The 27475-nt window shown below is 33.5% G+C and overlaps 7 protein-coding genes across 9 annotated transcripts; 3 read left to right on the top strand and 4 right to left on the bottom strand.

Moving 5' to 3' along the window:
* Positions 1-184: 184 nt before the first annotated feature.
* Positions 185-1446, bottom strand: LOC108909452 (N-terminal Xaa-Pro-Lys N-methyltransferase 1). Of its 2 annotated transcripts, none has more exons than XM_018713792.1 (3): positions 1405-1446; positions 711-1282; positions 185-655 (listed from the first exon to the last, which is right to left on the bottom strand). In XM_018713792.1, exons 2-3 carry the CDS (start codon positions 1169-1171, stop codon positions 307-309), a joined length of 810 nt encoding a protein of 269 aa, XP_018569308.1. In that variant the 5' UTR covers positions 1172-1282; positions 1405-1446; the 3' UTR covers positions 185-306. The 2 variants fall into 2 exon arrangements, with proteins under 2 accessions (XP_018569308.1, XP_018569309.1); XM_018713793.1 differs by lacking the exon at positions 1405-1446 and having other exon boundaries at positions 711-1171; positions 1234-1294.
* A 269-nt stretch (positions 1447-1715) lies between these two features.
* On the top strand, positions 1716-8373 carry LOC108909454. The gene is made up of 10 exons (XM_018713795.2): positions 1716-1868; positions 1939-2073; positions 2131-2284; positions 2578-2727; positions 2780-3012; positions 3069-3291; positions 3349-3474; positions 3563-3744; positions 6303-6540; positions 6598-8373. Exons 1-10 carry the CDS (start codon positions 1831-1833, stop codon positions 7093-7095), a joined length of 1977 nt encoding a protein of 658 aa, XP_018569311.1. The 5' UTR covers positions 1716-1830; the 3' UTR covers positions 7096-8373.
* A 5889-nt stretch (positions 8374-14262) lies between these two features.
* LOC108909451 (peroxiredoxin-6) lies at positions 14263-15385 on the bottom strand. The gene is made up of 4 exons (XM_018713791.2): positions 15071-15385; positions 14646-15020; positions 14524-14596; positions 14263-14469 (listed from the first exon to the last, which is right to left on the bottom strand). The coding sequence occupies exons 1-4, from the start codon at positions 15154-15156 to the stop codon at positions 14344-14346; spliced, it is 660 nt and encodes a 219-aa protein (XP_018569307.1). The 5' UTR covers positions 15157-15385; the 3' UTR covers positions 14263-14343.
* Positions 15386-15920: 535 nt separating this feature from the next.
* On the top strand, positions 15921-20369 carry LOC108909458 (carnitine O-acetyltransferase). Of its 2 annotated transcripts, XM_018713801.2 has the most exons (11): positions 15921-16038; positions 16130-16184; positions 16236-16696; positions 16748-16901; positions 16953-17124; positions 17177-17352; positions 17415-17515; positions 17567-17689; positions 17743-17865; positions 17920-18118; positions 18601-18954. In XM_018713801.2, exons 2-11 carry the CDS (start codon positions 16161-16163, stop codon positions 18952-18954), a joined length of 1887 nt encoding a protein of 628 aa, XP_018569317.1. In that variant the 5' UTR covers positions 15921-16038; positions 16130-16160. The 2 variants fall into 2 exon arrangements, with proteins under 2 accessions (XP_018569317.1, XP_018569316.1); XM_018713800.2 differs by lacking the exon at positions 15921-16038 and having other exon boundaries at positions 16046-16184; positions 18601-20369.
* Positions 20370-23423: 3054 nt separating this feature from the next.
* On the bottom strand, positions 23424-24405 carry LOC108909449 (actin-related protein 2/3 complex subunit 5). The gene is made up of 3 exons (XM_018713788.1): positions 24190-24405; positions 24047-24119; positions 23424-23996 (listed from the first exon to the last, which is right to left on the bottom strand). Exons 1-3 carry the CDS (start codon positions 24327-24329, stop codon positions 23757-23759), a joined length of 453 nt encoding a protein of 150 aa, XP_018569304.1. The 5' UTR covers positions 24330-24405; the 3' UTR covers positions 23424-23756.
* A 557-nt stretch (positions 24406-24962) lies between these two features.
* Positions 24963-25707, top strand: LOC108909453 (60S ribosomal protein L35). Its single transcript, XM_018713794.1, has 3 exons — positions 24963-25056; positions 25252-25388; positions 25442-25707. The coding sequence occupies exons 1-3, from the start codon at positions 25054-25056 to the stop codon at positions 25671-25673; spliced, it is 372 nt and encodes a 123-aa protein (XP_018569310.1). The 5' UTR covers positions 24963-25053; the 3' UTR covers positions 25674-25707.
* Positions 25708-26118: 411 nt separating this feature from the next.
* LOC108909455 (calcium load-activated calcium channel) lies at positions 26119-27025 on the bottom strand. The gene is made up of 3 exons (XM_018713796.1): positions 26729-27025; positions 26501-26675; positions 26119-26445 (listed from the first exon to the last, which is right to left on the bottom strand). The coding sequence occupies exons 1-3, from the start codon at positions 26865-26867 to the stop codon at positions 26208-26210; spliced, it is 552 nt and encodes a 183-aa protein (XP_018569312.1). The 5' UTR covers positions 26868-27025; the 3' UTR covers positions 26119-26207.
* Positions 27026-27475: the final 450 nt, after the last annotated feature.

Raw genomic sequence — 27475 nt, 5'->3', positions numbered from 1 at the left:
GGGTTACATATCCACTCTTTTGTGTACCCTTGATAAAGAATTTGAAATTAAATTTTCCCTATACAATTTACTTGGTAAAATAGCATTTTTCAAAGTTTTATGAAGATGAAAATTGATTTTTAATCTTACAGGCCAATTTAATTTGTTTTTTGATGACTAAAGAAACTGGATTTTTTTTGTTCGATTTAATAAAAAAATAATTTACATAAATAAATTAAAATAATCATAATGAATTATGCTGCTAAAAATTCATTTGGTACAATAACTTGTTTTAGCTGTCATCGTAAAATTTGAATTCGTATGTCCTTAAGAAGAGTTATCAGAGTCTCGATTTTCCTCTTGAATATTACTCCCATCACAACTAATTTCCGTAGTTTCAGAACCGTCCTTAGATAACGGAACTTTACTAATACATTCTGGTTCTAAAGAGTTTTCTTTCCTTGGTTTAAGTACAAACATATACACAGAATATAACCCCTTAGGGAAATTTCGCTGTTTTACTTGTCTATAGCATTCCAAATTCGCTTTATCAAATATCCGTCGAAACAACCACATGGGTCTAGTAACTGATGAATCCTGACGATCCATTTCAATATCATCCGTTGAGGTTATGTTTTCCTTTACTATAATTACACCGTTGGGTCTTAACCCGTCCCTAAAAGTTAAAATTAAATAATATATTGGCATAACAACTCGTTACGCTTACTTACTGGCAAGACAAGAGGAAATTTATTAAATCGTTATCAGTTAGATGGCCCAACACCCACTGAATCCAAATAACATCATACTTCATCGGTTGTGGATGAAAATGTTGCAATCCTTCTGGGTAAAAATTGATCACTTTAGAAATTTTGTTTCCCATATAATTCTTTGCTTGTTCGAGAAATACAGGGTTCTGTTCTACTAAATCTACTTTCTCAAACAAATCAGTTAATAAGAATTTTGTTATTCGACCTATACCTGCTCCGCAGTCTAAGGCATATTGTCTATCAGGTGGAACTTTCGAATTAAACAAGTGCTTCAGTAGCATTTTAGAATCTTTGATATCTATCTGGGAAACGAAACCGAAGCCGCCAAGCATACCATCCACTGTAGCAGGAATTTCTGACCAATAATTAGCTCCATCATTGTAGAACTTCTCGTCACTCTTTTCAAAAATCTCTGCAGTCATCTTTGGTAAAATATTTTAAAGTAAATATGAGAAAAGTTGTTCAAATTAAATGTTTTTCATACTTCGTCAAAAAAATATCTCGCATAAATAACAAATGTTGAAATGGTTAACCTAAAAAATGATAATGATTGGTTTCACAACAGTGTCACCAACACAACAATATTTTAGTTACTATTATGGTCACCAGTCGAATTCGGAACCACCAAATTTTATAGCATTTTCAATTTACTTACACTCAGGACGAGCTAAGAATAGTTCCATCCTTTATTACCTCGATTGGTAGTATACACAGACCACCTAGCCCTAAGACTAACACACTGCGTGCAAAAATTTAAAGAAGTCGAAAACGTCTTTTATTCATAAATTTACGTATTAAGTTCAAAATTCCATTAGATAAAATAGTTATTAAACCGAATATCTATTCATATTTTAAATCTTTATAGTTGTCCTTACGGATATTAAGCAAGGCAACGCAATACGCATACGCAATAAAAAAAGGATGAAAATATTTACATATTTGTGTCTAGTCCTTTAGCGGTAGGAGGTAGCCACAAATACCTAGATAAACACAAATATTTGTTTATGTTTAAAAACAAACATAATAAACGCGCGTGGTTGTTACTAATTATTAAATGTGGTAATGATACGATAAAGAACGAATGTCCAAATATACTAAAAATTCGTTCTGCAGGAAAATGTAAGTTTCGACTATCTTTTTGTTTTTTAAATGTTAATAAGGAGGTATTAAAACTTTCAATATCTTTTAGCAAAATGCGCATTTTTAGAATGATTCAAATCAGAAAACTGACGGTGTTTTTGGCGATATTTTCATTCGGTTTGATAACTTTAATTATATTATCCAGAAACTCTGTTATTAATGACGTTGATAGAGTTGCAAGACTGTAAGTAAAAAGATATGTGTGTAAAAGTTTCTATTTTCTATAAGTGTATCTTTGTAGAAAACAAATTGATGAGTTGATTAAAAATAAAGCAAGTTCGTTAGCTTGCAAACAGCCCAACCTTCCTGTAAATGCTCCGGAAATAATGAAATTTGTACATTCTGTTCCTAAATTGGACTGTTCCAAAGCTGGAGAGGATTGGGTTAAATGTGTGGTATGTTATTATATTCCGTTGATTGAAATAGTCTCTTTTTGAGTCAACGTATACATATTCTTAATTACAGTAAACTTTATTGATTGTAAATAAAAAATTAAAACAAATATTAGCAAATTACTTGTTTGAATAAACAGAGATTAGTTTATAATTCTTTTTAATACCTTAAATACTGATTACAACAGTTTTGTTTATATAAAGCTTTATTATGTTTTGAAGAAGGATTTGTTAATATGAACATTAAACATTGCTTTGGATTAGCAAAATAAACATCTGTGTTTCAAATATTTTAGGGCCAAGAATGTAGTATACAGGAAATGGCAAAAATAAAATATGGACCTATAAAGTGTACTTTTACGGATATTCTAAGAGTTGATGACTACACATCAAGCAATGGCAAATCTACTGTTTCTGACTCGTATAAACTAGAAGAAAGTGATGTGGTATGTAAATATTAGAATGGCACATCTCACAAATCAATAAATTCCGATTTAGGTTCAAGTTGCGTGTACCGCATCAGACAGCTCGTGGTCTGCGACTCTGACAGGATTTAGACACCAAAACGACATTTGGGATAGAACCGGTTGGGATAATTTGCCACAAAATGCCTTAAAAATGGATGTGTTAATGTTCGGATTAGATTCACTTTCCAGGAATGCCTTTATAAGAAAATTGCCAAAATCGTACGAATACCTAACTAAGATTTTGGAAGGCATTGTCTTGCAGGGGTAGAAATGGTAGGAATATTACGTTTCAGCACAAAGACATGTATATATATTTTTAGCTACAACATTGTGGGAGATGGAACACCACAAGCCTTAATCCCTATTTTGACGGGAAAAACTGAACTCGAACTACCTGACACTAGAAAACGATTAAAGAACACCAAATTCGTCAACTCCTATCCGTTTATCTGGAACGATTATAAAGACGCGGGATATGTAACGGCTTTCTTCGAAGACGTACCCAACTTGAGTACTTTTACCTACAGATTGAATGGGTTCAAGGTAGGAATCGTGCAATTTTAATTCCCGTAACCAAATCTCGTGTCATTATTTTTTAAGGAAGCCCCGACGGATCACTACATGCGGCCTTACTATTTAGCGAGCATCAAAGAGCAGTACAAGTGGCCTAAACTATGCACTGGAGAAATCCCCAGGCATAAAGTGATGTTAAACGCTATAAAAGATGTACGTTCTTTACCAATAAATTAGAGTAGAAAAGTGCATTGAATCATTCTCGTTTACTACCGGTTTTATTTTTATAAATCTTTTCTAGTTTTTCACTGTTTACAAAACAAAACCCAAATTCTTGTTCGGCTTCCATGGAGAGTTATCCCACAACGATTATAATTTGGTCGGAATACTCGATGACGATTTGTTAGAGTTCCTGAAAGATTTAAATGAGTCCGGGGCTTTGAATAATACTGTTCTAATTATTATGGCGGATCATGGTCACAGGTAAAACAAAGGAGATTGCTACGTTTAAATTTTTATTTTAATTTGATGTATTGAAATTTTTATCATCGTTTAAATTCAAAATTTCCTGTTTGTCATGAAATTCTGCATTTGAACGAGTTTTTTTAAATGTAATTTTGTGTACTTTTACATTTAAACTCGAAATTTCATATTGCCACTTGAAATTTCAAGTTCAACACACAATTTTTGAGTTCAAATTTAATTCGGAGTTATAGTTAGAAATTTAAAGTCGAAATTTCAGGAAAAAGTTCAAAATGTCCTGTTTGAACTTGAAATTTCGTTTAAGAACTGAAATTTCGAATTTAATCTTGAATTTTTGTTTTTCCACGTAAAATTCTTAGTTTCAATGGGCTTGAAATTTCAATTTTTTTTTACATCAGACGAATTTGGAGTTCAAATACCTTTAAAGGTATAACTCAATATTCCGAATTCGCACGCGAAACTTTTAGTTCAAACACTTCAAACATAAAATTCTATTAAATTCAAAATTAAAATTTAGAAATTGAACTCGAAATTTCGTTTTGGAAAATGAAATTCTGACCTATTGGTTATTTACAAAACTTCAAGTCAAAACATCAACTACATGCCCATGGAAAACTTTAATCTGATAATGTGAGTGAAGAAAAATAATATAAAGACCTTAAATTCTCACGTAAACATCTATTCGCTGAATATTATATATTTAAAATAAATTTTAGTAAGGGCTTAAATCTTCTTCAAAAACACTGTTTTTTTTCTATCATTATATTCGGGATCACAACAACACCAGTTATATAATATTTGGTTCACCAACTGAAACTTCTGATTTGTCTGTAAAGACCAGTTTTCTTTTAACTTTTGGAGGCACGATTAACCTTGAATCTTGGGCTAGAAACTGAACTAGCTATGCTTTTATTTGCTCTGGTTGCTCGGATTTTATATTTATTTACAGTTTTCTAGAGGCTATACATTAGCTTCTCCGAATTGTTAATTAATTTTCTCATCTTGTCTCGATCTTTTCTTACTATTCTCTTTCGACGATCACGAGGAGTATTTCTTATTAATGCACTTGGACTTTCTAAATGTCCCTCTATAACTTGTGAACATTGTGGTGGTGTCTAGAAAGTCAGTTTCATACGCTGCTTGCTTGCATCAATCTTTCTTTCTCTCGGTATCGTTTAGAACGTTTTCCCCAATTTTTTTCTAATACTTTGTTCTCTTTCATTTGCATCTAGTATTAGTCGCCTATTTCTCTTTTTTCTTTCCCCACCATTCATTTTTTCTTCGTGTAATTTCTTATCTTTTCTATCGCTTGTCGCATACTGAATTTCCTGACTTCCCTTCTTTTCTCCAATCATCGACGAGTTTTTTACATCAGATGGAGAAATATAGAAACTTATATTAGTCGCGATTTTTTGAATTTAGTAAAGTAGTCCACAGATGTGATTAGGTGACATTCATTTTCAATATAGAACAATAATTAATGTGTTGTTTAGTTTTGTTTTGATATAATAAGTCAAAGTGAATAAATAAAGTGAATTGTGCGGAGATTGATATTAAAAATGTTTCTAGTAATTTTATACTAACATTTCCAATGTAAGAGCCAAAGAATTGAGCTTCCACGGACATGATTTGTCACAGTCTGTGGACAGTATAAAATTTGGTTGTTATTTTTGTTTAATTTATTTTTTTACTGACTACCTAATGATGGGAATAATGCACTCTTGAAATTTATATATAAAGAGCATCATAAAAGTCAACGACAACATTAAAAAAATAATGTGACATATTTTGTGCCCATTTTGTGAGAATGACCCTTAAACTCAAAATTTTCAAGATCAGAATTTTTAATTTGAATTTGAAATTTCGTTTTTGATAAAGAAATTCTGACCTTAGATGAATATCGGCTTGAAATTTAAAATTATTGTCTATACTTGTGATTAGCAACTATTGACTTCAAACACAAAATTTCATATTACAACTCAAATTTTCTAATTTGAACCCAAAATGGGAGTGCAAACTCAAAGTATGTAACCCAAAATTATGTATATGACTCAAAATTTCATAATTAAACTCGAAATTTCGAATTCCAGCTTGAAATTTCATTTTTAAACTTGTTTCAAGAAATCGAAATCAAACTCAAATGGAAACTCAAAATTTGTGTTTGAACTTGAAATTTTCAGTTTACACTGAAATTTTAAGTTGCAACGTTGCAAGTTACAAAAATATGCAATAAAATTCAATAAAAATTAAAATTTTCTATCGTAACTTTAAATTTTGTACGTAGTCTCCAAATTGAATTCAAAATTTCATTTGGAACACAAAGTTCGGGATTTGAATTAATTAATTTATGAAATTTTGAATTCACGCTGAAAATTTTATTTAAACTTGAAGTTTGAAGTTTTATATTTGGACTAGAGTTCAAACTCAGAATTTTCAATTTGAAAATGAAATTCCACCATAATTTAAAAAGGAAATTATGAGTTAAAACAAAAATAATGTTAAGATCTTTTGTCCAAAGCCTATGGCAGAGGAATGAATTTCCAAAAAAAATTTTTTAGGTTTGCAGACGTTCGAAACACAATCCAAGGCAAGCAAGAAGAACGCCTGCCCTTCTTCTCCTTCACATTCCCGACGTGGTTCAGGGAGAAATACAGGAAGATATACAACAACTTCCAAAACAACCAAAACAAACTGGCCACCCCTTTTGACATTTACTCCACTCTAAAGAACATCTTACATCTGGAAAACACCGGTACGGCGGACATTTCCCAAAGATCCGTCTCGTTGTTTTCAAAGGTAACAATCACTCTGCGACACAAGTCTCGTTACAATTCCATCTACAATTTTTCACAGATCCCCCCCGAGAGGAGCTGCGCGCACGCCTACATCGAACCCCACTGGTGCGCCTGCCTCGATTGGAAGGAAGTGCCCACTTCCGAGCCCATAGTGGAGCAACTGGGCGAGACGCTCGTTGACACGATAAATGAATACACGAAAAATTACAGACACCTGTGCGAGAAGCTGTCCATCTCCCAGATCCACTGGGTGACGAAGATGTCGCCCAACCAGAACCTGTTGAAGTTCAACAAAAACGCCGATATCGACGGCTTCGTGGCTGACCTGACCGCGCACATGAAAATCGATTACGAGATGTACCAGATCAAGGTGATGCTGGCTCCCGGCAACTCGCTGTTCGAGGCCAGCATCAGGCACGATCTGGCCGGCGACGTGCTGCAGGTGAAGCTCAGCGACGTAAGTAGGATTAACCTGTACGGTAAGCAGGCGAGGTGCATCGAAAATGACCTGCCCCAGCTTAGGAAGTACTGTTATTGTAAAGACGATGTTAAGTAGGTGTTTATCGACTGATCCTAGATTGTAATACTCTTATTTTGGTAAGGGTGCTGATATTTCCTTCGTTTTTCACTCGGACCGCTGTTTTCTCTTTTGTGTTTGTGATGTGATGGCATTTCATATTAAAAAAATTATCTGTGTTAGGTTCCGTGTCAAACTTGACTGTGTTGAAGTTATTATTTACACTTAGGATCAATTTTTCCATCTACAAATAAAGTATCCAGTGATTATTTGTTAAATAAGTCGATTATTGACACGACGGTGGAAAATAAAAATTTTTAGTTTGATCTCAAAATTTCATTTTTTGACACAAAATTCTGAATTTAGATAAATACAAACGTAAAAGATAAGCAACTCCAAATTTCGATTTTGAATCTAAAATTTCAAGGTCAAACACAAAATTCGACAAAATCAAAATTGAATTTTGTGTTTGAAGTCAAAATTTTTAATTTTCGCTTAAAATAGGAAATTTAGAGTTTCAGTGAATAAGCGTGAAGTTAGAAAGTTTGACCTATTTGTTATATACATATTTATTTACCAAATTTCGCGGCCAAACTCGAAATTTTGAGTTTGAAATCAAAATTTCGAGTTCCAACTTAAAACTGAAATTTTCAGTTCAAACTGAAAATGTGAAATTTAAACACAAAGTTTCAAGTTATAACAACATTTCAAACAAAAATGCAATCAAACTCGAAATCAAAATTTACAGTTGTAATTCAAAATTTTGTGTTTGAACATAAAAATATCATGTTCAGACTCAACATTTTGAATAATTGTTTGAAACAGGAAATTTAATTTCTAAATTTTGAGTTATTAAAAGTATAATATTTTGTTTACAAATTTCACGATCAAACTTGAAATTTCGAGTTTGAACTCGACTGCGGAAAGTCAAAATTCTGAGTTTAGATAAATACAAACGTGATAAAATAAACAACTCCAAATTTGATTGAAATTATGAATTTTTATTTGAAACAGGAAATTTAAATTAAAAATTTCGAGTTATTAAAAGTTTAGTACTTTTGTTTACAAGTTTCACGTTCAAACTTGAAATTTCGAGTTTGAGGTCGACTGTGGAAAATCAAAATTCTGAGTTTGAATTCAAAATTTTTAATCGTTTTTGTTTAATAAATTTTCAGTTCAAACTCAAAATTTCAAGTTTAAACACAAAATTTCAAGTTATATCTCAAAATTTCAAACACAAAATGCAATCAAACTCGAATTCAAAATTTATATAATCTACACAAGTTCAAAATTTTTAGTTTGAACCCAAAATTTCATATTCAGACTTGAAATTATGAATTTTTATTTGAAACAGGAAATTTGAATTAAAAATTTCGAGTTATTAAAAGTTTAATACTTTTGTTTACAAGTTTCACGTTCAAACTTGAAATTTGTTGACTGTGGAAAATCAAAATTCTGAGTTTAAATTCAAAATTTTTAATCATTCGTTTTTGTTTAATAAATTTTCAGTTCAAATTCAAAATTTCAAACACAAAATGCAATCAAACTCGAAATCAAAATTTTACAGTTGTAATTCAAAATTTTGTGTTTGAATATAAAAATTTCATGTTCAGACTCGTAATTTTGAATATTTGTTTGAAACAGGAAATTTAAATTCTAAATTTTGAGTTATTAAATGTATAATACTTTTATTTACAAATTTCACGTTCAGACTTGAAATTTCGAGTTTGAACTCGTCTGCGGAAAATCAAAATTCCGAGTTTAAATTCAAAATTCGTATTTGTTTAATAAATTTTTAGTTCAAACTCAAAATTTCAGGTTTAAACACAAAATTTCAAGTTATAGCTCAAAATTTCAAACACAAAATGCAATCAAACTCAAAATCAAAATTTACAGTTGTAATTCAAAATTTGTGTTTGAACACAAAAATTTCATGTTCAGACTCGAAATTTTGAATATTTGTGTGAAACAGGAAATTTAAATTCAAAATTTCGAATAAATTAAGAGTTTAATACTTTAGTTTACAAGTTTCGTGTTCAAACTTGAAATTTCGAGTTTGAACTCGACTGCGGAAAATCAAACGTGAAAGATAAACAACTCCAAATTTCATCTGAATCTAAAATTTCAAGATCAAACACAAAATTTGATCAAACTCAAAATTGAAATTTGTAAGTAGACTGAAAATCTTGTTTGAATTCAAAAATTTGAATTTTCACTTAAAATGGGAAATTCTGTTTATGTGAATAAGAGGGAAGTTAGAAAGTATGAACTATTTGTTATACTTTTGTTTACCAAATTTGGTGGTCAAACTCGAAATTTCAAATTTGAACAAAAAATTTCAAACACAGAATTTAATCATTTAATTAAATTCATGTTCAAATTTTGAATTTTCTTTTGAAGCAGGAAATTTTGGGCTTGAACAAATATGTGCTAAAAATTTTAATTTGTTTATTCTATTTTCGTTTGCCAAATTTCAAGCTCGAATTCAAAATTTTGAGTTATTTTTTGTTTAATAAATTATAAGTTCAAACTCAAAATTTCAAGTTGTAACTCAAAATTTCAAACATAAAATGCAGTCAAACTAAATTAAAATTTACCGTTGTAATTCAAAATTTTGTGTGCACCCAAAATTTCGAGTTCAGACTTGAAATTTTGAATTTTTGTTTGAAACATGAAATTCTGAATTTAGACAAATATGAGTTAGAAATTGTGACCTATTTATTATATTTTTGTTTACAGAATTTTGAAATTGAAAATTTTGAGTTATTAAAAGTATAATCATTTTGTTTACAAATTTCACGTTCAAACTTGAAATTTTGTTTTTGAACACTTAAAGATACAGCTTAAAGTTTCAAACACAATATGGAATCAAACTTTTTTGTTCAAACTTAAAATTTCATATTCAGACTAGAAATTTTATAATTTTTGATTTTGAATTAATATGAGCTACAAATTTTGACCCATTTGTTATTTTTGACGACCAAATTTAAAACTCAAACTTAAAATTTTGAATTATTTGTTATACATTTTGGTCGAAATATCGAGTTTAAACGCAAAATTTGAAGTTACACACACAAATCTGTTTTTTTTTTATAGAAAATGTTTGCATTTGTCCCTATTTTGGTTTCATCTCACTGTAACTTTCGCCCCAGTATTTTTCAAACCCCGAAGTGGAATTTATTGTTTTTAACAAATTAATATCACACTTTCAGTTTGAAGATGTATGCGTGAGTTTAACTCTGGTAACGGCATACATAAATATATATTTTTTTCACATAAAAGGTTTTTTTGTGTGAAACACCAATTGCGTCACATCATCTATTTTTTACTTCTTCAAATATCAAATTGATTTTATTTTGTGATGGTAAAAGCACTGTTTGTTCTTATTTGACAAATAAATGTTAGCAGATATTTTAGTAAAAGGTGGAAAAAACCCTTGGTATAATTTTGTAATTAGTTTCTACTTTGTTTATAATATTTCAATGTTAGATCTGATATTTGATCTGCTTTTCTTTTTACTCAAATTCAAATGGTTTTAGATATTTGATCCCACAATTGTATGCACAAGTTTTGTACAGAGTGTTTCTGGTGATAAATGCCAAAGTTTTATGTTTTTTTTATTAGTTTTTTCAGAACACTGTATTTAAGCGACGGCGTACACAAGAGGGATTTTGGGGGTAAAAACCCCTCCTCTCCATGACAAGTAATACATGTGGGTTTCCTTTGTAAAAACAAGGATAATGGGCATTATTCTGGGACTGCTTAATGGGAGACTACAGAAATATCGTAAACTGTTACAGATATAGGGCGGCTCAAATTATAACAAAGTTGCGTTATACGAGGCATATCCACAAAGTCAGAGTACTCAATTTTTTAAAAATCAGAAGGGTAGTATATTTCATTCAGAAGGTACATCAAACATTATTATTCGACGTAGTCGCCTTCAACCTCAGTGCACTTCGTCAAAAAAATCTCCCGCTGCCTCTTGGGCCCATTGTTTTATGGTACTGTGGACCTCATTGTCCACAGAAAACTTTTTTTCCACCTTCAGAGAAGCGAAAAGATGGAAGTCAGAAGGTGCCAGGTCAGGGCTGTGAGCGATGTGGTTGATGATGTTCCAATGAACACAGTTGCCATAATTTTTCAGGCCAAAACAATGGTTTTATATTTTTTCGTTAATGATGAAGTGGATGTCGCCACTGCTTTGATCGTCTTTTCGTCTCAGGGGTGTAGTGGTCCACTTATGTTTTGTCGCCAGTCATAATACAGTTAAGGAATTGTTTACCTTGCAGTTCGAAGCACTCGCAAAATTCTGTGAAAATGCGATTTTGTTGGCTTTTGGTGATCCATGAGCTGTTTTGGTACCCACCTCGCACACAATTTTTTCGATAACCAAGTGTTTTAGTAATGATTTTATGCAGAAGAGATCTGGATATTTCTGGAAACACTGCGTTCATCTCATCCAAAACCAATCAATGGTCACCATGAAGCATTTCTTTGATCTGCACCATCTCATCAGTTAAGATTGATGGCCATTCGTTTTGCCAGCTTTATACTGATGATACCACTTGTACTCATTAGTACCTACAATTCATCACACCATCCCCATGAACAGTTTTGATTTCGTTAAAAATCTGAAATGATGCCTTTCCCTTTGCAAGAAGAAACTGGATTATGCACCACAGCTCACAGCTGGCGTGATTCAGAATAGAGGCACTCACTTGAACATGCCGCTACAACAACAGTTCTCAACTGACTGAATCAAATAAGTACACGTTCTGCTCCAAACACCTTAGCCTTGAATGTAGTGATGACAACTTTGTTGAAAACAAAAACCACAGAGGATCAGAATCTCAGTACTCTTACTTTGTGGATACGTCTCATATTTTACTAAAACTTTTTTTTGAAATGAACTAGTCGATAAATTGGAAAAAGCCTTTTGTTTTGATCTGTTACTCATTTGTTTATAAATTTATTTTTCTTTTCTCCTAAATCTTTCACTGTTTTCCGAAGTGAAAGTTTCGAAATTTTGAATTTAAAAGTAATTTTCGATTTGAAACATATTTTATGGGAATACTTTCTCATAATTTTAATATTTTGTAATTTACTCTTACGTTTAATCAGAAAATTGTCCACCATTTTGAAAATAAACTGACTAGTCTACTGATTTTGCACATCTTGTAAAAACTTATCAATAATCATAATTTTATTAAAAAAATATTACTCCATGACCATTGCTTTTCCACACTTTTCCCTGCCTTAAATGACTGCATATTAGGGTGGCCCAAAAAAAAACGAATATTTTTTTTCATCTTGTGAAAATGTTAGTTTATCATGTTTTAAGAGCCCCCTCAAAAAAAAAAATTTTTTAGATGTCGCTCAAGATTTTTAAAAATTTATCGTCAAAAAGTGAATTTTTTTAAAACTTTTTTTCTCGTTATTTTATCATTTTCTAGGTTGAAAAAAATCTCAATTCTGAAAATTTCAAATCGATATTTTAATTTTTAAAGGTCACTCATAATTATTTTAACTTTCAAAGTAGTGTACCTGTTTTCGAGCGACCTCTAAAAAATAAATGTCAACGAGCAAATATTCTAATATAATTTTCTATTGAATTTTATGAACAAAAGAATAGAAATAAGTCACGGCACTTAAATTTTAAAAAATTATAAATATTTGATACTCAGTGCGGTAGTAAATTTTGCCTCGAGAAATTTTTTAAATGTCTCGTGATTTATTTCTATTCTTTTGTCCATCAAATTCAATAAAAAAAATTATTAGTTCCTTGATATTTATTTTTAGACGTCGCTCGAAAACATTTTAGGTACACTACTTTTAAAGTTAAAATAATTCCGAGTGATCTTTAGAAATTAAAATATCGATTTGAAATTTTCAGAATCGAGATTTTTTCAACCTAGAAAATGATAAAAAACGAGAAAAAAAATTTAAAAAAAAAATTCAATTTTTGACGATTTTGGAAATTTTTAAAAATCTTGAGCGACCTCTAAAAAAATCTTTTGTGTTGATTTTTTGAGGAGGTTCTTAAAACATGATAAACCAACATATTTTCACAAGACACGAAAAAAAATATTCGTTTTATTTTGGGCACCCCCACTATAATATATATCACAAAAAGTGGCCCCAAAGTGGAACCTTGGGGAACCCCATGTTTTATATTTTTAAATTTACTGACTATTATCAATACAGATTGGTCTTTTACTGTTATTTAAATAAGATTCAATAATTGTTTGGATATACCTCTAATCCCAAAAAAATTTTTTTTAAAGTTAATTGTAGAGTAATTACTGTACGTTTCCATTATGGTATCCATAAAAGAAAAGTTGACTGTTGGATCTCAAAAACAGTGAAATACTGAAAAAAGTCGCTAAAATAAGAAATGCATTTTCAAGTTTATTCTTTACGTTTCAAGAACTACAAGCAATTGAAACTTGTCAGATTTGATTTCAAGAAAAGTTTCAGGAAAATATTGTGCAACTTTTCTGTAATTTAAGTCACTATCTTCATAAATAGTGTACAATAACTATTTACCCATTAAACAGTTCTAATTTAATTTTTTTTTGGTCCCTAAATTTATTTTGAAGGGTCTTAGTTTTCCCCCTCTCAACTAGTCACCTGTAAAATGTAAATCAAAGTTTTTGTTATTCTTTATCAGTTTGAAATAAATTACTATTATATACTTTGTTTTTTTTACCCATAATAGGTATTACCCAAACCATTTTTTTATAAAAAGACAAAATAAATCAGAAACATTGATTTAAAAAACTTACATTGCACTTTCATAGCCTTACTTTAATATTTTATCTACCCTTATTCTTGGGCTAGGCTCTGTGGAGGCGGACCTGATATCAGAACCCCTATACCCGCCCAAATGTTCATATCAGTTCCTATTTTATTTATTTTAATGCCTCTATGGACCCAACTACACCTCAGACAACGGTGGTATTCCGAAATGTTCCGTTTTGGTGTAACTGATTTAATGGGAAGGGTTCCTGAAATTGAGACCCACAGAGCCTAGACCGAGAATAACAAGGGTAGGTCGAAGATTCCTAACGAAGGAAGTGCATTGTATGTCCGTAACTGGTGCGACCAGCATATTAACCTGAAAAACCACATGCTTTAAACACAGAAGATTATTATGACGAAAAATAACTAAAAAAACACTTAAGAACTAAATATTTATTTCGAAATAACAAACTGTGAAAATCATCAAAACAAAACTGAAACTCAAATATTTAAATCTGGTAGAAAAATGTGAAAATCTTTTATTCATGGCTGAGGAGTCTTTCTTATATAGCCTTTACCAGAAGGCAATGCCACCACTGTAAGAGAAGGAAAAAGCGTTTTGACTTCCGAGTCCCGTACGCTGGGTTGGACCATGACATCGTCACCAGACTGAAATCAAGTCAAATTATAAACCAACACATTATCGTTGCTAAAAAAAAATACCTTCCAGTCCGCCGGTGTTGCCACCTTATGTTTATCACACAGCTGCAAAGAGTCTAACACCCTCAATATCTCACTAAAACAAACTTAAATTAAACAATTTCAAAAAATGAACTCCAACTTACTCAAAATTCCTTCCGGTAGTAGCAGGATACAAAATAGAGAGCCGCATTTTTTTATTAGGGTCTACAATGAAGACAGCTCTAGCACTAAGGGGAATACCGTGAGCATCCTTCTCATCGGGGTCCAACATTTGTAGTTCGGTGGCAAGTTCTCGGTCTTCATCGGCAATTATGGGATAAGGAAAACTGTCCCCTGGACAACCACCGTATACTTTGATATCGTTGCACCACTTCTTGTGGGACTCCACGGAATCGCAAGATAATCCAATGACTTTTACGTTTCTTTTAACGAATTCTGGATAAAGGTTGACTACTCTGGCTAATTCCGTAGTGCAAACTGGGGTGAAATCGGCGGGGTGCGAGAATAGTATTCCCCAACTACGAGAATTGTTTCAATATGTTGCTTTGACGCGAGAGTTTATACTTACGAGTCTTTGAGCCAGTCGTGGAATTTAATATCTCCGATGGTGGTCTTCGCAGAGAAATTGGGAAAAATGTCGCCCAAGTTCACCATTTTCGAAATATAACACTCAAATAATAATAGAACCAAATAGAACACACCTGGCCAACAAAACGTTAAATGTTTATTGATAGTTTATTGCTATAGATAACAACAATAAAATAATTAGTATTTTATTAACCAGGTTAGCGACAGCGTCGTTCTATTATTTTCTTGGTCACTGTTTCAAACTTAGGAACTTTTTAAAATTCGATTTAGAAAAAAAATAACTAGGATGATAAATTTCAAATATATATGAGCGTTCAAATAAAAACGTGGTCGAAGTTGGCTCTGACACATTGGACGTAGGGCGTAGCTTATAGCGACCAACTTAACCTCATTTCTCAACGAGCTGTATTGCAGCTGTCAGTTTCAATAACAAAGCCATGGAGACTATACAAGGAGCCCGAACTCCATGTAAACAAAAATCTTACAAANTGGTACATTTCTAACCGAACCGTAACCGGACCGGTACCGTTATTACATTAAGGTCCGGGTCCCTGGAAGGCAGGAATTGAGTTTGAGATTTGGCTTTTGAATTTTTATATTTTTATATTGGCTATAATATACATAAATAGCGGATAATTTGAATAAATAGCTAAAATTAAATTTTATTTTTAGTAACAATACATGTACGAATTGTCTATGTAAAAATAGAATGCACATTATCAATATTTTTATTTTCAATTTTAATTAAATATTTAATATCATGATTAACATTCGCAGTACAAAGTCTGCATGTTTAACTTGTTTAACCTCAATAAATGTCAACGCAGCGCAACAGTCAACATGTTAACAAAGTTCTAAAGTTCTCAAGTTCAAGTGTTTAGCTTTCACTTTCTCTTTGCATATAAAGTGGTTGTAATCTTGTTTACCTCTAAATAAAGTGATAACGTGGTAGGTACTACAAGGTATATACAAGTACATTACATTGATAAGTAATATTCGATTTCCTTGGTTAATTTAAAATGGTTATTACTATTTCTAGCTCCAAACCTTTCAGTAACACTTCTAGCAATATGATTGCATCTAAACCCAAATTGGTAAGTACATTAAACCTAATGTATAAAAAGTCCATATGTTTCATTTTGTAGTTATATCAAAAGACCTCGGAAACCTTATTTTATTTAATAAGAAATCAAGTTTTGTCTCTTTCAAATGTTGCTGCACCAAAATTTGAGAATAGTTTAAAACTTCCGTCTCTGCCAGTTCCAATATTGAGTCAGTCCATCGAAAAATACATTAAGACAGTAACTCCATTTCTGAGTGAAGCTGAATTAAACAACACGAAGAAAATATTAAAAGAATTCAGTTCTGAAAATGGTATTGGAACGAAACTGCAAAAACTCCTCGTCCAGAAGGCACAAAACAGCGAAAATTGGTTGGCTGACTGGTGGTTGAACAACGCTTATTTGGGATACCGTGATCCAGTCGTTATATACTCAAGTCCAGGGTTAGTTTTTCCGTTTGAGGATTTCATAAATGAGACGGATAGATTAACGTATACAGCTCAATTAATTTTGGCTGCAGTGGAATACAAGAAAGCTATATACAGGTAAAGTATTCTTCTCTCCTCTTTTACATGAGTGATAATGTGTTGTTTTAGCGATAAAATACCTGTAGACAAAATGGGTAAGGAGCCTTTGGATATGAACCAGTATAAACAAATTTTTGGGACTTGTCGCATCCCTGGACAGAAATTGGATGGTTTAGAGTATAATTCAGACTCCAGACATATAGTTATAGTTAAAAATAATAACGTAAGTTCCTCTTTTAGTGCTTTATTGTATATATGAAATCTTAATTTGCAGTTTTTTAAACTAGAAGTTATAAACCGTAATGGAGAAGTGCCTAGCCTTAGCCAGTTGATAAACCACTTGGAGATGATTTTGCTGGAGTCTGCTGAGGTTGGACCACCTATTGGTGTTCTTTCTACAGAAAATAGAGACAACTGGAATAAGGCTTATACAGAACTTATTAAAGGTAAGTTTAACGAAACTGATCAGCTCAGAATTCATTCGTTCCATGTTTTTAGATCCAGTGAATAAAAAATCTGTGGACGAAATCCAGAAATCATTATTTTTGGTAGCGCTAGACAATCCGATGCCTGAACTTAATGACAGCCGCATGTCCATGGCTAGCAAGCAGTTTATTCACGGTGGCGGTAGTAGAGGTAATTCGGCGAACCGTTGGTTTGATAAAACCGTCCAAGTAAGTTTTTAATAATTTTTAACGCTTTCAGACTATTTGTAATATCTTTATATATTTTTTAGTTCATTATTGGTCAAGACGGTACAGTAGGTTTAACTTACGAGCATTCGCCTAGCGAAGGTCAGCCCATCGCGGTAATGACCGACTATTTGGTGGATTACATGTAAGTGATTAATTGCAACTAGATTTCTCCTTAAATCGTTGGTCATTGTAGTAAAAATAATGCCTCTTCGGGTCTGGAAGATATCAAATTGGAACATTGGCCAGAAAAATTAGAATTCAACGTTTCCGAGAACGTGTCCAAATACATACAAGCGGCTAATATACATATCGACAAGTAGGTTGTGATGTATTCGATTCATTGCAAGTTTATCGAGATATATTTTGTAGGCTCGTCGATAATTTGGATATGGATTCGTTCAAATTCACCTCGTTTGGTAAAGAATTCGTAAAATCTCAAAAACTTAGCCCCGACAGTTTCTTACAAATAGCCATGCAGTACGCTTTTTACAGGTGACTAAAAATTAATACACTCTTTTCAGCACGCAAATACTATTCTGTTCGTAGGATTCACAAGGTCCCTGGGGCGCATTACGAGTCTGCGGCGACTAGAAAATATATTCACGGCAGGACTGAGACGATTCGTTCTTGCTCCATCGAATCGATTGCATTCGCCAAAGCTATGCTTGATACTGGAAAATCTGATGCTGAGAGAGTGGCAGCACTGAAGGAGGCGATAGCCTCTCACAAGAAATACTCCATCGAGGTATGTTTTTATATAGGGCATAATTTTGAATGGGGGGTACCTTTGACCTTTAGAAACACATAGGTTTGTTTAATTTAAAATGAGGCGGTGACATATTGCACCATTTTTGTTTTGCTGAATTAATGTTCTCTGCTAAGCAGTTTGTCATATCCCATCAGGTGGATTGATGTTATGTAGTTCACTTAAACTAGTTCAGTGTCAAAGATCATTGACACTGAGATTCACAAACTAAACACAGTGCTTTAAAAGTATACAGGGAGCCCTAAAAATGTTCAGTATGCGGTGTCCATTATTTAGAGGGTACAAATAATGAAGAAAGTACAGACTTTATTTTATTTAACATATTTTTTTTTAAATTATAGCGTTAATCATCGGTAATTTCCCTAATGCAGAAGTTTTTTTCAAAATTTAAGTCATTATTATTGCTGCTTCGTATATACTGTACACATTTCACCGTTAAATTTTCTTCTGCGATATTTCAGGCCGTAAATGGTTTCGGCGTCGACCGCCACTTCCTAGGCCTAAAACTGATTGCCCTGGAAAACGGGTTGGAACTGCCCGAAATCTACAGTGATCCCTCCTTCACACGCAGCACCCACATGCGCCTGTCCACCAGCCAGGTAGCCACCAAGTGTGACGGGTTCATGTGCTACGCTCCCCTAACCGCCGACGGATACGGTTGTTGCTACAATCCCAGGCCGCACGATATAAATTTCGGAGTGTCGGCTTTTGCCGAACATCCAGATACTTCTGCGAAACAGTTTCGCGAGGCCCTCGAGAGCAGCTTGTTGGACATGCACAATGTCCTCGCTAAAACGCAGAAGGCCAAACTGTGACACTTTCACACTCGGACACTGCTTGAGGACGTTTTTGGCAATAACCTTGTTATAGCTCGTTTATTTTTAGAGTGTGGGGATAGCAATGTTGCAAAAATAGCATAGAGGTAATTTATAGCAATGTTTCAAGTATTTTCAAGTATTTTCGTATGTGATTTCAAAAGGGGAAAAACACTGACACTAGTTTTGATTGAGATATGAATGAAATTTGTATTTTTTTCTTGCAGACATATTTAAGAGATCGTGTTTTGTTAATAAGGTAAGTAACGGTGAAAAAGAATAGTTGTCTTAATTAATGCATAGTATATTTATATATTTCTGTAATATCATGTAAGTTAAGAATTAATAATTTTTTTAAATGCTGCCACACATCACTATAGGGTATAACTTTGAACTGGGGTCATATTTATAGTTCTACTTCCAGTCCACATACCAGTATTACTTAACAGTTAATAAATCACGCAAAAATTTTTAATTTTTTAAGAACATTTGACTTTTTTATATTTGGTCTGTTAAACAATTCCTATAGAAGCAATCTATTTTTACAAAATTATTTTCCATTGCAGTTTCATTCTCTGCCACTCCATTAACTCCATACAAACGACACTGATAACCCACATATGCGCTATCCAAAAAGTTTGCAGCATATGGGAAAAAATTTTATATATAAATTCCTTCAAATGTCAGCTGTCTCTGCATATCATCAAATCAAAATAGCGCTCATCGAACCTCATAAAACATTTGTTATATATGAGGGGCAGACGAAAACTGCAAATCGGCCCAAGAGTAAAGTAGCCTTATTTTGAACCCTAAGGGAAAATGTTACAAAGAAGTTATTTCTCTCTAAAAGATTAGCCTGAATATAAAGTGCCAGTTCATTACGTTGAAAAAGCGATTTCTGGCATTTTGGCAACTTCCCTTGTACAATAATTTGAGCGAAAACATCCATAACTAAAGTCGCGTTTTTTTAGTAAGCTTCTACAAGAAAAACATTGTAATTCCTGAAATCAGGAACTAATAAGGTCGTTATCAAAAATGGTGTAAAAAATAAGAACAAATTTGGTGCAAATTGTTCAAGAATAATATAAAAATTTAAGTAAAATGGTAAACCTCGTATACACCACTTTTTAAATTTACAGTTACAGTTCATTTGTTTAAAAAATATTAACCCTGGTAGCCATAAGGTGGGAGTAATTTTTATTTTACAAAATACAAAAAAATTAAAAAATAAGAAATACAAAAAGAAAACTGATATAAGTAGCAATCAACTTTTTGACTATGGAAAACCCTACTTCTAGGTGAAACATTACACAGCCCCACAAAAAAAAAAGTGTTCGGACTTGTGGGTCGGACATATATATTCCCATGTATTTTTCGACGCTGAATCCGATCCCGAGCTCAGAAATGGCCCTCCACGTCTGGAATTGGCNGACGACGGATGGGGCCCACCTACGAAGGCTGTCCAGGCCTACACGAGATGAGGCAGGATAAAGAGGGATAATCCCCCTCGATCCCAAATCATTGAGGCCAATTTCTAGCCATAGAATAATGGCGCGGCGCGTCGTCTGTCACGTATTAAGTTTTTTATGTCATCGGGGAGGGTGCCCCGGGGGTTTGTCAGTCGGGGGACATTGATCTCCGTCGTAGTCTGAGTCAGGGCGTTTTTAATGTCAGTCTCAAGGGAGAGGATTGCCGCCTCCAGATCATGGGTGGTTTCTATGACTGGGAGCGCCATGTTTCCTTGCATTACTGTTCGGAAACGCTCCCAGTCAGTGAACCTCCTCGTGAAGGTGCCTTCATATCTCTGTCTTCGCCCCAGATCCAGAAATATTGGATTGTGGGCGGAAGACCCTTCGTATTGGGTGGATATTTGGGCATTTAACGGTATAGATTTTAAGAGGGCAATGTCGATAACGTCGGGGCGTCCTACGGGTCCGTAATGTGTCGGTTCTGTCGGTCCGAGTATAGTCAAGTCGTCGTGTCTGTCTTGGTAATTCAGCAGGACGCGACCTCTTGTGGTCGTCGTCCCGCTGTGCCATATGGGGGACTTCGCGTTGAAGTCCCCGATGGCAATTGTCTGGGGCCAGGAAAGGATTTTGTCTAAGTCATTGTCAAGTAGTGGTAGTCTGGGTGGGTGGTAACAGGACACCACCGCAACGTCTCCATGCCGTAGCGATCTCACCGCTATCGCCACGGCCTCTGTGTTTTGAGTTTGGAGCCGCTGCAGCGGATAGTGGTCGATGCACTTCTTTACTATGAGTGCAACACCACCCCCGTTACGGTTTCTGTCATGTCTGTATATGTCATAGTCAGGGATGGAGGTACGGGATGCCTCGCTGAGGTNTGTTGCGATTGCGACGTCCGAAACACGATTTTCCGGCCCCTAAGGGGTCATTTTCCCGGTCCCAAACGGGGAATTTCAGTTGGCCATAAACTTTTCGACCACAAATCCGGGTTTGGCTTTAAAATGCACCTTCGACCTCACCATATTCCGGAATCCATCTTTCAGGCCCTATAGAGGCCATTTTTGGCCCCTGGGGCCAATTCCAGACGTGGAGGGCCATTTCTGAGCTCGGGATCGGATTCAGCGTCGAAAAATACATGGGAATATATATGTCCGACCCACAAGTCCAAACACTTTTTTTTTTTGTGGGGCTGTGTTCTAGGCGATACTTCTTGAATAACATTAAATTAACATTAACATTTAAATTGCACCAAATTTGTTCTTATTTTCTACACCATTTTTTTACTGGCTTTTAATTTTGTGATTCAACTTATTTTCAGGAATTATAATGTTAATGAATAACTTTTCATTGTAACATTTTCCCTGAAGGTTGAAAATAAAGGTACTTTACGTTTGAGCTGATTTGCGTCCGCCCCTCGTATGTAACAAACGTTTTATGAGGTTCGATGGATGCTATTTTGATTTGACAACATGCAGAGACAACTGACGTTGGAAGGAATTTATTGAATTCACAAATTTTTTTCCCATATGGTGTGAACTTTTTGGATAGCGCTGTAAACTGAATTCGGTAGCTGCCGTTTAAAATATCAATTATAACTGGACTATTTATTTGATTTTAAAAAAATACATTTCTGATTACTATTCTAGGAATGCGTACTATTATTACTGTATTATCCCTGAGAACCTGACCCCCTGCTCTAAAAGTTACACTGTGTACTAGAAATGAATAGTACTCTTTTTCCCTTCCGTTCTGCTGCTTTATATAAAAAAATTCCCCATTTTTCTTAGTGATTACATTATCGATTTTTTTTGCCTTTTTGAATTTTCTTTCCCCCTCCACCTTTTCTGTTTTGCTATCAGAACGTTCTAAGCTGGACTGAACATGGAGTGATTTAAATATGGTTCATCCGTATTTTTTTTGCAAATTATCTTTGTGAATCTCCAATTACGAGTTTTGAGACGTGCATCTGAAAATATATTTTCCTTGCAAATAATACTAATACTATTATTTTAGTTTAGGACTGACTATTAAATTAATGTGAACTGGATTATTTAAATAATTAGAGAAGAAATCAAAAACCCATTTCGTAAAGGCTGTAGTAATAATGTTTATATAAATTTTATAGGTAGCTTCAAGGATCATTAAAACCAAATATTTTACCTAAAAGTAGGTATATACCATACCGAATTTTCTCTTTTCAAAATTNACGGGGAATTTCAGTTGGCCATAAACTTTTCGACCACAAATCCGGGTTTGGCTTTAAAATGCACCTTCGACCTCACCATATTCCGGAATCCATCTTTCAGGCCCTATAGAGGCCATTTTTGGCCCCTGGGGCCAATTCCAGACGTGGAGGGCCATTTCTGAGCTCGGGATCGGATTCAGCGTCGAAAAATACATGGGAATATATATGTCCGACCCACAAGTCCAAACACTTTTTTTTTTTGTGGGGCTGTGTTCTAGGCGATACTTCTTGAATAACATTAAATTAACATTAACATTTAAATTGCACCAAATTTGTTCTTATTTTCTACACCATTTTTTTACTGGCTTTTAATTTTGTGATTCAACTTATTTTCAGGAATTATAATGTTAATGAATAACTTTTCATTGTAACATTTTCCCGTAAGGTTGAAAATAAAGGTACTTTACGTTTGAGCTGATTTGCATCCGCCCCTCGTATGTAACAAACGTTTTATGAGGTTCGATGGGTGCTATTTTGATTTGACAACATGCAGAGACAACTGACGTAGGAAGGAATTTATTGAATTCACAAATTTTTTTCCCATATGGTGCAAATAATGTTTATATAAATTTTATAGGTTTCTTTTTTTATATATAAATTTTATACTTGTTGCCATTTTAAAATTGTATATTATATTACAAGTTGTTTGTTAACGTTTTTAATACTTTATTTGGAGTTTATTTCTTATATTTCTGAAATATTGCAAGAAAATTTATTTCCCCCCTGAAACAAAGAAAAGGTACAAAGTAAAGAGCAAGTTTATAAACGTTTAAGACTGTATTAATCAAACAATACTTATATAAGGTGATTTGTTACATTATTTTAAATGCTTTCAAAATAAAAAATTTAAAAAAACACTTGTTTTTAACTTAAAACGTCTCTAATTAATACTCGCTTCCTTTTGAAACCCCAAATATACAATTATTTTATACCACTATTTTGATAGCCATCCAAAAGAGAGCGACTATTTTTCTAAACCCAGTAAAGATTACGTTACTTGATAGTGGATTTCTTCAAAGAGGACGTATGATATAAGTTTTGTAACAAATATGTGCAGTAATAACTTATGTGTTTCATTAACCTTCACACAATCAAACTCGTCTTGTATCTGATAAAACCCGTACGATGCAACCAACTCCACCGACATTATATATTTTCTCGTGCCACAACAGCAAATGTCCACTACTTCCTTCCGATGGATATTCGAATCCTTTATAAATGTATTTCATTAAAATGTCCATTAAATTTGTATCGAGAGAATTTACTGCATCTTCTATCTGTGATGGTTTTATTGCAAGAAGCACTCTGAGGGTAAGATTCAAGGCGTTTTCCTATAAATAGAGTTATCAATTATTTGGCGATATCGGCATGAGTGACTCACCTTTATCTGTTGGTTTTTTATTCCTACAGGAGCATTTACCAATAGCACTTTTAAGGCATCTATTAATTTACCTGTATTTATTAATTAAGGAAAAGTATTGATAAAAGAATGATCAGAGAAATATAAATATATAAAAAGGATATTTTTGCATTAAAGAGTTCACTTCGTTCTCATCGGGTCCGACCAAACCTCCCGAGTCTGTTTCGTCTTCTTTGAAATTATTTTCGGAATACTGATCCACATCTATTTTTCTGAAGGCTGAACTGGACGTATTTTTTGCCATTTTTAAAGAGGATATTTAACTGATAAAAACAACACACCCACTTCGAAATTAGAGGTTATAAAATTGTCAAATCAGAAATCAAATTGTCAGTCAAGTTTGGGGGGTTTTTAAGTTTTATGAAACTATTGGCTAGCCTGTTCATAGGCCATGACCAAGGCCCCTAAAATTGTTGGCATTGCCTATAATTTTAGGTAGTAGTTCAGTAATTTGTGATTTTAATGGAATTAAGCTGTTACGCGGCCAGGTGATAGCAGGATCAACGTCATCAAAACTAAGAAAAAGTACTTCAAAAAGAGGCAAATTATTTGGTTAAAGAATAATAGGGGTGGTAAATATCGGATCTGAGGGTGTTAATCGTAATGCCCCCTGCATCCCGATGGCCAGCAAACGTCAAAATTTGTGGACAATCGTCAGCTCTAACTTTGACTTATTTGTTAGCGAAACTTATAAACTATATGACTCGGAGGTTTAGATATGAAAAGAGAATCCATGCAAGATTAAAAAGTTCTTAATTACTGAATTTACTTTTTGATACAAATATTATTTTTTGCAGTATTGCTAAAAATAAACTATGAAATATGAAATATTGTTTTCGTGAAAAATAGCTTAACCAATAGTACCAATCTGTATCTCTTTAGAAAACTAAATTTTCAATTGATAGGGAATTAAATTTTAGTTTGACGTTTCCTGGTTCCTTTTGAGGTGTATTTTATTAGAAGGAAACATGGTACGTTTAAAAATATTCGAATATTTATTATAAATGTTAACCATCTTCCCATATTTTAAATTCGTATTTTCTGCTTCGGCATTCATTAAAGTTCTTTAGTGAATATTTTTTGCCAATTATTAATATTTATTGACATATTCACGAATTTGTAATTATTTTTGGTTATGTCAACTTATTGTTTGGTTTTTGTTTCAGGGGAAAGTAAAGTGTTCAGAATTGAGGACCAAAGACAAGAAGGAGCTGACCAAGCAGCTCGAGGAACTCAAAACAGAACTTACGAGTCTCAGAGTAGCAAAAGTAACTGGAGGAGCCCCTTCAAAACTTTCAAAAATGTACGTAGCAAGTCGAGATAATAATAATCATATTTTCAATAACTATGTTTTAGCCGTGTGGTGCGTAAGGCAATTGCTCGTGTGTACATTGTTATGCACCAGAAACAGAAGGAGAATTTGCGCAAGTTGTATAAAAATAAGAAATATAAGCCTTTGGACTTGAGGCCCAAGAAAACCCGTTCAATCAGACGTGCACTTTCTAAACACGAACAGCGCATCAAAACTCCCAAGGAGATCAGAAAACGTTCTGCATTCCCACCAAGGACGTTTGCCCTTAAAGCATAATCTTTATGTTAAATTAAATACTTTGTAGCAAAAACTTTTGTTTCATTTCGTAAGTAGTTGAACATATAAGTGAAAGTAAAAGTGTACTATCAATTGTATTGCCAATGCCAATGAGTCAAAAGATCTCCCAAAAAAAAAATCTTTCAATATAACGGTAATCTGAATAGTGGGACATTGATTTGGAAAGTAAAATAGTTTATTAAAATTTTCTATAATTAATGGTTATCGAAAGTTGGAAATTTTCTTTAAATTCCAGGAACAGATGTTAGTGATTCATCTCATTGTGATAATTTTTGAAAAATACTGCATTTTTATATAAATTAACGACATTTAAAACTGAATTATCTATATACGTACAGCATTATCTTTTCCAAAAGTGTGAATATATCTTCTTTAACTTGCATTTATCTGCTTAATATTATAGACTTGCATAATAAAAAAACAATGAACATAAATAACATTTATTTTCGAAATAAATTATTGCGATCACATTGGTCAATCTCTAACATTTAAAATTTAAATAAAAACTAACAATTATTTAAATTGTCCGGGACCTGTACCAAATAAGCTATTCCCTTGTTTTGATGCAGCTCTAGAGGGTGCGAATCCAAGAAGTTTTTGAATATTCTGCCTTATAGACATAGTACACAGTATATATATGAAAATGAAAGAACAATCGTAGTAATCTTCTCCTGGTAAGTTACGATGGCTGAGGCCCTGTATCCAAGTCAAGGGTTGGAAAGGTAATCTCGCTACAACTCGTCCATCAAAGCTAAAAATACACATTAATAATTTCTATCTCAATTATAAAATTTCATCAAATTTACATGCTATTGAACATGCTCAGTAAAGCGGTAAATGCGAAACCAATTGCAAACATCGACTTCATTTTGACAAAGGAAAGGTCTCTGTTGTTGTTCTTCAAGCGTTCTTCTTCCCGTTCTATTTTCTTTTTGTGCTGTTTATCTAACGAATCCCCATGAGTTTCTTTTCTCTTTTCCACTGGGAAATGAAATGAGTAATAATAAAAAATAAAATAGATGAAATATAATTACGTTTTTTGCTTTGCTTCTCCACTTCTGCTTTTAATTTTTGGTATTTTTCAGTTCTATAGACCATCAACCAAGTAAGCCCTTCACCTAACAGAGCCGTGCATATTGATATAAATACTATCAATAGTGTATCGGCCCACATTTTAATTATAACGATTTCAGTTTCTGACAAATTTTAGAATTTCACCAGGCAAGAAAAATTAATTCAAATGTAAATACAAAAATCAAACGTCACCGATTTGGTAGATAAATTGAAATTGATAGTTGTCCAGTGACCACCACCACCACAAAACATATAATACAACCACTGTCCACAGTTTAACCAAAGAGAATATACAAAGAGATTTCACTAAATACCAATTTCATGTTCCAAGCAAAGAGGTTATTTGTTTGTATATCCTCTTTGCTTTGCTTCGCCAATATTCCATGGCTAGAAATTGGCCTCAATGATTTGGGATCGAGGGGGATTATCCCTCTTTATACTGCCTCATCTCATGTTGGCCTGGACAGCCTTCGTAGGTGGGCCCCATCCGTCGTCTACGCGCTTTGTGGGACCTCCTTTTGTCCTGGCTGGGCCCCGCCGGCTAGGGCCCTTTCTTCTGGCGCTCTTCTTGCTTCGCCGGCTCGTCTGTGTAAACCCCGGGGGTAGTATCATGTTTATGTGTGGTATGGTTGGGTAGGGTAGTGCGGCTATGCAGCCTGGGATGCGCTTTGCTAAGGTGGCCCTTAGGCTAGCGCGGGAGGGGAGGG

The sequence above is a fragment of the Anoplophora glabripennis genome, unplaced genomic scaffold (genome assembly GCF_000390285.2).
Source record: "Anoplophora glabripennis isolate ALB-LARVAE unplaced genomic scaffold, Agla_2.0 scaffold383, whole genome shotgun sequence".
Lineage (NCBI taxonomy): Eukaryota > Metazoa > Arthropoda > Insecta > Coleoptera > Cerambycidae > Anoplophora > Anoplophora glabripennis.
The sequence above is the reverse complement of the archived record's forward strand: the minus strand, read 5'-3'. Positions and strand labels throughout refer to the sequence as shown.

Bases quoted from the DNA above. Each gene is read 5' to 3' on its own strand.
- LOC108909452 (XM_018713792.1), bottom strand. From the start codon at position 1,171: ATGACTGCAGAGATTTTTGAAAAGAGTGACGAGAAGTTCTACAATGAT. The intron at 656-710 runs GTAAGTAAGCGT...TTTAACTTTTAG, and splicing joins AATTTCCTCTTGTCTTGCCA to GGACGGGTTAAGACCCAACG.
- LOC108909454 (XM_018713795.2), top strand. From the start codon at position 1,831: ATGTCCAAATATACTAAAAATTCGTTCTGCAGGAAAAT. The intron at 1,869-1,938 runs GTAAGTTTCGAC...AATATCTTTTAG, and splicing joins AATTCGTTCTGCAGGAAAAT to CAAAATGCGCATTTTTAGAA. The intron at 3,013-3,068 runs GTAGAAATGGTA...ATATATTTTTAG, and splicing joins GAAGGCATTGTCTTGCAGGG to CTACAACATTGTGGGAGATG.
- LOC108909451 (XM_018713791.2), bottom strand. From the start codon at position 15,156: ATGGTGAACTTGGGCGACATTTTTCCCAATTTCTCTGCGAAGACCACC. The intron at 14,597-14,645 runs GTAAGTTGGAGT...AGTTTGTTTTAG, and splicing joins ACTACCGGAAGGAATTTTGA to TGAGATATTGAGGGTGTTAG. The intron at 14,470-14,523 runs GTATTTTTTTTT...ACTTGATTTCAG, and splicing joins CAACACCGGCGGACTGGAAG to TCTGGTGACGATGTCATGGT.
- LOC108909458 (XM_018713800.2), top strand. From the start codon at position 16,110: ATGGTTATTACTATTTCTAGCTCCAAACCTTTCAGTAACACTTCTAGC. The intron at 16,185-16,235 runs GTAAGTACATTA...TTCATTTTGTAG, and splicing joins TTGCATCTAAACCCAAATTG to TTATATCAAAAGACCTCGGA. The intron at 17,353-17,414 runs GTAAGTTTTTAA...TATATTTTTTAG, and splicing joins GGTTTGATAAAACCGTCCAA to TTCATTATTGGTCAAGACGG.
- LOC108909449 (XM_018713788.1), bottom strand. From the start codon at position 24,329: ATGGCAAAAAATACGTCCAGTTCAGCCTTCAGAAAAATAGATGTGGAT. The intron at 24,120-24,189 runs ATATCCTTTTTA...ATTAATAAATAC, and splicing joins GTGAACTCTTTAATGCAAAA to AGGTAAATTAATAGATGCCT. The intron at 23,997-24,046 runs GTGAGTCACTCA...CTCTATTTATAG, and splicing joins TAAAAAACCAACAGATAAAG to GAAAACGCCTTGAATCTTAC.
- LOC108909453 (XM_018713794.1), top strand. The intron at 25,389-25,441 runs GTACGTAGCAAG...ACTATGTTTTAG, and splicing joins CCTTCAAAACTTTCAAAAAT to CCGTGTGGTGCGTAAGGCAA.
- LOC108909455 (XM_018713796.1), bottom strand. From the start codon at position 26,867: ATGTGGGCCGATACACTATTGATAGTATTTATATCAATATGCACGGCT. The intron at 26,676-26,728 runs GTAATTATATTT...TTCATTTCCCAG, and splicing joins GGAGAAGCAAAGCAAAAAAC to TGGAAAAGAGAAAAGAAACT. The intron at 26,446-26,500 runs GTAAATTTGATG...GTGTATTTTTAG, and splicing joins CTGAGCATGTTCAATAGCAT to CTTTGATGGACGAGTTGTAG.